Source organism: Odontesthes bonariensis, chromosome 18 (assembly GCF_027942865.1).
Source record: "Odontesthes bonariensis isolate fOdoBon6 chromosome 18, fOdoBon6.hap1, whole genome shotgun sequence".
In the NCBI taxonomy this organism is placed as follows: domain Eukaryota; kingdom Metazoa; phylum Chordata; class Actinopteri; order Atheriniformes; family Atherinopsidae; genus Odontesthes; species Odontesthes bonariensis.
The window spans coordinates 24,630,307-24,639,059 of record NC_134523.1 but is presented as its reverse complement, the minus strand read 5'-3'; the positions used below and the strand labels follow the sequence as shown (position 1 = coordinate 24,639,059).

The 8,753-nt window shown below is 48.1% G+C and overlaps 1 protein-coding gene across 1 annotated transcript; it reads right to left on the bottom strand.

The window, feature by feature from the left end:
• Positions 1 to 611: 611 nt before the first annotated feature.
• tcf19l (transcription factor 19 (SC1), like) lies at positions 612 to 8,454 on the bottom strand. The gene is made up of 5 exons (XM_075449903.1): positions 8,187 to 8,454; positions 4,739 to 4,908; positions 2,526 to 2,916; positions 1,924 to 2,431; positions 612 to 1,030 (listed from the first exon to the last, which is right to left on the bottom strand). The coding sequence occupies exons 1-5, from the start codon at positions 8,452 to 8,454 to the stop codon at positions 682 to 684; spliced, it is 1,686 nt and encodes a 561-aa protein (XP_075306018.1). The 3' UTR covers positions 612 to 681.
• Positions 8,455 to 8,753: the final 299 nt, after the last annotated feature.

Below are 8,753 nucleotides of genomic sequence, written 5' to 3'. Positions count from 1 at the left end.
CGGCACTGAAGCACCCACTCTGGCACCAGAGTTCAGTAGTGTGCCGAGTCTCTCACAGGTGGAGAAAGACATGAAAAGAGGCCCTTGAAAGCGTCTCTGACATCAGGACTCAACCCGCTCGTCTCAGACGATGAGAGCGTTTGATGAAATCTGTTTTTCCTCGTTGCATCAGCTGATATTTCCCCACGTCTCGCAGGTTTGAGTCCACAGCAGCTGCAGAAGTGCCTTAAAACATTCGATTCTCATCCTGAGAGCAGCAACAGAAGTCTGTCGATGTTTAATCGCTTTGAGGCGTCACGCTCCCACGCCTCAGCGCTGGGGTGGCGTTTACCGGGTGATTTGGTCTGGGGCGTAAGAGTGTGGAGCAGAGAGAGATCCGAGAGAGACGAGTCAAAGATTTCATTGATCGCCGATACATTTCATTACAGTTAGCTCCGCCTCCTGGTGAAGCAGACTGTGACAGTGAGGCAGCACAGAATCAGAGGGAACTCTTTTCCGTCCTCCACCAGCTGCTTCAGAGGCCAGAAATGCACTGCAGGCGGTTTAATGTGGAGTCGACGCTGTTCTCCACTGTTAAAACTGGAGGAAATAAACATTTAGGGGAAGAAACGTGGCCAATTTCAAAGTTTAAAAGTGAGGTTTTCCATTCCGTTCAACCACCCGTGACGCGGCGAGTCTGCGTCAGCGGCAGCCGCAGTGGAAGTCCGCGTTGGGGTCCATCAGGACCTTCTTGCGGTCCACGTGCAGACAGTCTATGTGGAACCAGGCGTCGCACACGTCGCACTGGATCCACTGCACCGTGTCCTGCTGGGGCAGCCGACAGTGCGGCGCCGCGCACGGCTCCACCGCCCCCACCGCAGCGTCCTCGTCCTCCTCCTCATCATCGTCGTCCTCATCGTCGGAGGAGGAGCCGGAGGACGAGCCGGAGGAGGAGGAGGCCGAGGATGTGGAAGAGGAGGAGGAGGAGGATGGAGAGGGCAGGGAGGGTCGGGGAGGGAGGGGGTGCTTCCTGGGGCGGCCTCGTCTTTTACTTCAGAGAAGAAAAACAGAAAGAGAAGAAGAAGAAGCAGAGGTGAGATTAACTTGTTAAACAGAAAGTGTAACAGCTCAGTGTGTCGGCAGCTGTTATGATGCGTCAGCTCGCAGTTAACCTGATGATCACAGATGCTCAGGAAGCTCCAGAATTACACTGCAGGAGCTGCGAACCTTCAGATTTACAGACTTCTGCAAACAGAAAAGCTGCTTCTGCCATCTTAAAGGGATAGTTCGCCTCTTTAGACATGAAGCTGTATGACATCCCATATTAGCAACATCATTTATGAACATCTTCTTACCCCCTGCTGCGTCCTGTGAGCCGAGTTCCAGCCTCGTTTTGGAGTTGACGAAGGTAGTCCGGCTAGTTGGCTGGGGTTTAAAAAATAAAGCGTTTTGCTTCTCAAAACAATATGCGTTCAAAAGAGTAATACATTTGCATCACAAAATCGTTCTCCAGGAAAAAGTCAGACCTCCCAATCGCTTGGCCCTATTTTCTCTCCCTTCGTATCGCTGCGTGCTGTGCAGACCGAGCAGTAAACACCGTAACAGGCGAGGCTGTCGGCACCACGCAGTGATACGAAGGGAGAGAAAATAGGGCCAAGCGATTGTGAGGTCTGACTTTTTCCTGGAGAACGATTTTGTGATGCAAATGTATTACTCTGTTGAACGCATATTGTTTTGAGAAGCAAAACGCTTTATTTTTTTTATCTTCGTGGACGCCAAAACGAGGCTGGAACTCAGCTCACAGGACGCAGCAGGGGGTAAGAAAATGTTCATAAATGATGTTGCTAATATGGGATGTCATACAGCTTCATGTCAAAAGAGGCGAACTGTCCCTTTAAAGCTGGGTGTAGATGCGACACCTTCCGATGCCTCCGAACATCTCACCTTGTTGGGTGGTGAAAGCGGCTGAACTGCACCCGGCCTCTCTCCTCGGTGCGGATCCTCACCGAAGGAGACGCCAGGGTGTAGTTCTCCCCTCCCACCACCAGGGGGGAGAACACCGGCGTGGTGCCGGCCCTTCGCCGGCCTCTCTGCGCGGTCTGAGAGCTGCCGGCAGCTTTCTGGTGGCGGAAAGCAGCGATGTTGCCGTGCAGCACCGTCTTGATGCGATGCGCGGCCTCCACCTGCTGCTTGTGGACCGCCACGTTGGTGAAGGAGGCCTGCAGGAACGGGTGGTCCAGCCTGCTGTTGGTCATGGCGCCGTGGAAGCTGCCGATGGTCCTGATGCCGGCGGGGAAGGGCTTGGCCTCCAGGGGCCTCCGGATGTCGCTGTGGCTCTTGGGCAGCAGCGGGGGAGGGGCGGGCGAGCTGAAACTCTCGGACTCGGACTTGTAGAGCCTTCGTCTCTTCTTCGGCCTCGACCTCGCTCCGTCCTCCGCGACTCCCGTCAGAGCTGAGAGCGAAACCCAGAGACAAGTGGAGGTCACACACCGATCAACTTACTCTTACCGCGTTGTAAAGAAACCAAAAGCGTTTCCGAGCTTCACCTCTTCGACTCCGGGGCTCGTCCGAGCTGTCGTCCTCCAGCAGCACCGTGTGCGCCGACTTCCTCCTGCTCCGGGAGGTCGCCTGGACGGGCTTCGCCGACGCCACCGAAGCCGCAGAGAAGGATGGAGCCGGGGACGTGGGGACCAGGGCGGAGAAGCCCACGGTGAGGCGGGGCGAGGAGGAGGTCCCGGGGTCGGAGACGGCCCCCTCGTGGCTGTGGCTCCTCTTGAAGGTCCAGGCGCTGCCCTTCATCTTGCTCAGGCTGCCGATGGAATTGAGGATGACCGTGGCCCGGTTAATGGACAGCTTGGACAGGTCCAGGTTGGGCGCCACCTTCCGGTCCAAGTTGGTTCTAATCCGGTTCTGCAAATCTGAGGAGAAGGTCCCCCCCTGTAAAAAAAAAAGAAAAAGAAAAAGGATGAAAACATGTATTAAATACTAAAGCAAACATAAAAGAGGGCATTTTCCTTTTTGTTTCTCTACATAAACTGAATTGACTTCATGTTTTTTTAACTTCAGGACAACATGAAACACCTGCCTCCACCCTGAAACAGAACCTCCACATTTAGCAGCTAAAAATGCTGCTTCTTAACCACGTCATATCCTCATATTATGAAGTTCCCACCTTCCAAGGATGCACGGATGGGGCAGAAACTGAAGGCTAACAAAGCAGACTCACTTATTATGACCGTGGCTAAAAACTAAACTTACCTTTAAAGTAAAGATGGTCAAAGAGTCTCAGCAGGTCCCGCCTGAATGTGAATCTAAACTGAGGAAACAAAGGCCTCCGATATCTGCACCACAGTGCAAACTGCACCTTAATCTGCATCTGTTACAGTCCACAAAGCATCATCAGGACCATGTCATCATTCAGGCTCATCGTCTCCTATGCTGAAATCATTCGCATTGATTATATCATGCGGTGCCGCCAACTCTGTCAGAGAGGCTGCAGGAGGAGGAGGGCTGATGACTGAGGATGCTCCCACCAGATACCCACAGATCATCGAGAATCTGTATTTTAGTAAGACTAATTGGTTATTTATTTATTTTATTTTACAGGAATTAGTTAGCGAGGTAAATCTAATTTTTTATCCTAAGTTATCGTGTCTTATGAGCTGATAAAAACCCAACCCGACAGCATTCTGCGGCAGCTTTCAGGGTCTCTGACGCCGGTCCGTCACCGTTCTCAGGGCCGGTCTTTGCTTTGGACAATGTGGGCGACCACCCAGGGCGCACTCTAAAATAAATCGCCAGTTTTCTAGACTACCGCTCATTTCCATGTCAAGTTAGTGGAGTGGGCGCTGGGGCGCCTCATTGTCGTCAACTTGCTGCTGAGAGTCATACAGGTTGTGTGTGTCAGAAGAGGCAAGGAGGGGGGGGGGCATAGACTGATCCCAGGCCACACACACAAACTGCTTCCAATCCAAATAAACTGTATTTCATTCCTAAAATTAACATAGACCCATATATATATATATATATATATATATGTGTTATTAACTGGGTTATGTAAATCTGTGCAGTCATCTACGTGAATGTGTTTACGTCACGTGACTCCGGTTGATTGACGGGTGAACGGACAGCGTTAAAGGGAAAAGCAAAGGTAATAATGTGGAGTCATCATGGATCATCATCATGGTGAAAGACCAAAGAAGCCATCAGGTGCCCAGTTTAGAAAGAGAAGAAGAAGAAGAGGAGAAACGGGCAGAAGATAAAGGAATGCAGATTTCTACGAGTGACGTAGGCTATAGGCTATCTGTTAGCCTCATGCTAATATGTTGCTATTAGCCACGACTGTTTGATTTTTAGTTTTGCTGAATTAGAATTAGAATTGAGGCATCATGTCATGCAGCTAATTTCACCCAAAGGCAACCTGGCATAGTTTGTGTTTGCAACACAACAAGAAGTCCGGACTGTGGATTTTTTTTTATTGTTATGAGCTATATGCTAAATTAAATAACTTCTAATATACATTGACATGGCATTTTGTATGCTACATGTAGTATATGTTTGTATTTAAGATTATATATAATAAAATAATACAAGTAATATAATATGTTGTTGTGTTGGTGGCAGGCTAAGTCTCTCTTTTTTTTGGAGGGGGGGCAAGGGATGGTTCGCCCAGGGTGTAAATCTAGCCAGCTGACCGTTCTGTCTCTGCAAACTGAAGTCGCTTCGGCCTCCCCTGCCTCTGAAAAGCGTCGGTTCTTACCTTCGGAATAGTTATGGCATCGAAGTCCAGCGGGCGAACTTTCACCTTCTGGAAGAGAAAGTAGAACTCGGGGCTTCCTGGAGCCGTCTGGCCACCGAAGGTCAGAGTGTCGCCGTCGGACAGCTCCCACTGGATGCCCGACTGCAGGCGCACCTCGTTGACCCACGTGCCTGAAAACAGGAGCAAGAGGAGGCTCTGAATGTCCTTCTGCCCACAAAGGAAGGCGGTGCGGGACTCCCAGAAGGTCAAACTGACACACAAGTGCAGGGAAACGTGACAACTTTTTAATATACCGACATCTGGCAAACAACAAAGACATAATCAAGCAAGGAGAGCCCTGAAATCGACTCATTTGTCAGCTGGGACGTGTTTACAGCTTCCCGAATTGAGGGGAAATGTAAAACAGTCTGTGAAATTAAACTAGAATTGAAGAGCTGGAAGGCTGCGAGACAATCAGAAAGCTTCGGAGATGCAGAGAGAATAGCGGAGTAGAACCATAAGCAAAAAAAAAAAAAAAAAAAAAGTGGAAAACGTGTGAAACAGAGTGTGAAATTACAAGAAAAATTAGGCAGAAAGAGTTAAGTTTAGATTCAGAGTCTGTCAGTTCCAGTCTGCTGGACTTCAGGCCAAGTTTCTGTCTCAATCTGGGTTTTTCAGGCTTCTCTCCTCAGACTGCAGTAAAACCACGAGGTGTGTGAACATCTGAGCCACCTTTTTCATCATTATTCCGGCTTCGTTACTGCCTCAGACTCCCATAGTTTCTACACCTTTAAAACAGCGTCAGGTGCCGAGCTGCAGAGTTTAAAACCCACGTTTGGGTCATTTTAACGGCTCTGTAATCATTTCAGGAGGCGCCGTGACTTCCTTCCCCTTTCACAACACATAACTTTATCAACTGGTTTACAAAGCGTGACAAAATAATGACAAACATCCACCGCAATGTCGGAGAGAGAGATTTTCAAATTCTTTAGTTTGTAAGACGAAACAGACAAAAAGAGAGACCCTGACTTGCTGGAACTGAGACATTTTGATATATATATATATATATATATATAAAATAATACTATTTTGATATTTTTGAGCACAAATGCTCGAACTATTTGCTTAACAAATGTAAATGTATTTTATTTATACAGCCCTTCACAAAAAATCATTATAATGTACCAAAGTGCTTTACAGCAGGTAATAAATAAAGAGAAGAATAAGTAAAAAACAAATAAAAACAATAAAAGAAGAGTGAAAGCAATAAAATACAACAAAATCGAATAAGATAAAAGTGTCATCATACTACTGGGTATTAAAGCAATCCTAAATAAGTAGGTTTAATAAATAGCTGTCAGTTAATTTCCTGTTCTAAAACTGATTCAGGTGCACAAATTAAAGCTGGTGAGCTCATTTTTTCTGATTAGGACATCAGCGGGCACCATCTGACAGCAGATAGTCACAGGTTGTGACATTTAATAACGAGGGTAAAAGACCGATCCCAGGAACTCTGGTGATAAAACACCAGAGATAAAAACAATAAAAGCAGAGGCTTTGGAAAAAGAGCAAAGGCCCTCGGTCACCACACCTCATCCAAGCTCAGCGCTGCATTCAGGCAGCTGCGTCTGATAAGGACTCAGATCTGCTCCCACTAACATGTAGCTCAGCTGGGCAGAAAGCCTCTCATCTGTGAGTCACTTTGGGTAAAATTATCTGCTAAATGCACGAACATGTATGCGGTCACCATAGTTTTGGCTTTAGAGAATCACCACCGAGACGTTTTGAGGCAAAAAGCTTGAAATGCACCTTTAGATTTTAACTGATCGAACTGGGAGGAGTGTGTGCTTCCTGCATGCATACAGCTGGTTTCAGCAGTTGGAGCCGTCAGAGCGCAGGTGTTAGTTCTGATAACTCAGTCATTATATTCCAGCTGAAGGGAGCCAAATGAATTAGATGTTAGGCTGTGTTTTACAGTCACTCCTCATTTCTTTCCATTTTCTTCCAAGCAGCTAGATTCTCATGTGATGAGTTTTTTTTTGGGATATTTTCTGCTTTTTCACTCATTTTTACTCAGTTTCAGTCTTTTTTTCTTAGTTAAGCCACTTAACTCTGACCTATGAACCATTCAGGCAGGAAAAAGGCTCCTAACTCAAGGGATGAACCAGTGTTGTGTCCACACAGAACAGACAACTCAGCAAAGAAGCCATTTTAAACTGGATCTTTAGGCACTTTGTTCCCAGCAGCCTGTCACAGAGACACATCATTTGTTCCCATTTCTTTAGCTGCATCTGTGAAAAACAGCAAAGATAACACAGTCTGACAGACAGAAAACAGGATTTCTGCAGCAACAAGGTGATTCCCAAAGAGCTGTTAGCTGAAAACTTGGCATATCTCAGCATGGTGTGCAGTGTGTCCTTAAAACATTTGAGGAAACTGGACAAGTGGAGGACAAAAGAAGAAGTGTCAGGCCTAAAGAACTATCTACAGCAGATGAACAGGATCTGAAAGTGATGTCCTTAAGAAAGAGGAAAACATCCAGCAAAGACCTGACACAGGAGCTGAGAGATGCATCTGGACCTTCAGCTGATCCATCTGCTGTTGGCCCAAGCCTCATCAGAAATGGGCTCCATGGAAGGGTGGCTGTCAAGAAGCCGTTCTTAAGGAAGGGAAACAGGGAGAAAAGGCTGAGCTGTGCCAAAGGACACAAGAAGTGGGCTGAAAATCAGTGGCAGCAGGTCTGATGGAGGGATGAATCCTGCCCAGAGCCCGGAGCTCAACATTACTGAAGCAGGGTGGGATCATGTTGGCAGAGAACGGAACAAAAGGCAGCCCACATCCAAAGAAGAGCTTTGGGATGTCCTTCAAGAAGCCTGGAGAACTATTCCTGAAGACTCCTTAAAGAAAGGACAGAAAGCTCGTCTGAGAGGGTTCAGGCTGTGATGGAGAATAAAAGGAGCTCAGAGCAGATATTTCTGCCTTATTTACTGTATTTATGTTTGCTGATGTTTCAGTAAATCGCTGACTTTATTTCCCGTTTTTCTGGAAATATAAACAGAAATGAGAGGCGTCTCGAGTCTTTGGCACAGATTAAATTCTGCGTGTAATTTTCTGACAGATGTAGTTTTAATGTGATTCGTCTGGTCTGAACAGTATGAAAAATGGTGGGAAACTACGCGTGGAAACTCCCGTTTCCTCCATCTTTCTTTACTCCTGTCAGTCCAAGTGAGTAAAGACTCACAGTTTCAGTCACCTTTTCTTTTTAAAGTGATACTTGTGTGAGTTTCCTTCAACACTAACTGCATAAAAGCCACGTGTGGCTTCTTTTTACTTATAGGTGTTTAGATATTTCCGGCAGCTCTCCCAGGGTGCTGGTCTGTGTGTGTGCCGGTCTGTGTGTGTGCCGATCTGTGTGTGTGCCGATCTGTGTGTGTGCTAATCTGTGTGTGTGCCTCAGCGCTCAGCTTACCATGACTGCTTTGGTCCTTAATGTGGACCCTCCAGGCCTCCTCCTCCTGCTCCGCCTCCTCCGTCGCCTCCCTCTCGGCGTGCAGCTCGGCGTGGATGCGTGACACCGACGGGGAGTCCAGCGTGACGTCGCACAGCTCGGCCGCCCGACCCAGGCGGAACACCGACTGGCTCTGCGCCGGCCTGAACGTGTACAGGTCCCTCGCCGAGTCGCCCGTGGACAACCCGATCCGAAGCAGCTGGAAGCACGGCTGCGCCCCGGACAGCATGGTTCAAGACCACCTCTACGTCCCCCCCCCAACCTGCCCCACCCTGGATCTGTGACGGCCTCCTGAGTTACAGGAGGCTGCGATCCATCTTTAGATCCAACGCTGTGCTAGTGGAGAGGAGCTGAACTGAAACCGTTTGAGCAAAAGGTGCTGACAGCCGACATAAAAACACAAAAAGTGTGGCGGTGCCGGGCAGGTGCAGCGGCAGGTGTTCGCATTAGAGTGGAGAGCCGGCGTCTCGCTGTGCATTTATGAGTGAATAATGAGGATTTAGAGCACTGTATAAGGCGGTGAAGTGT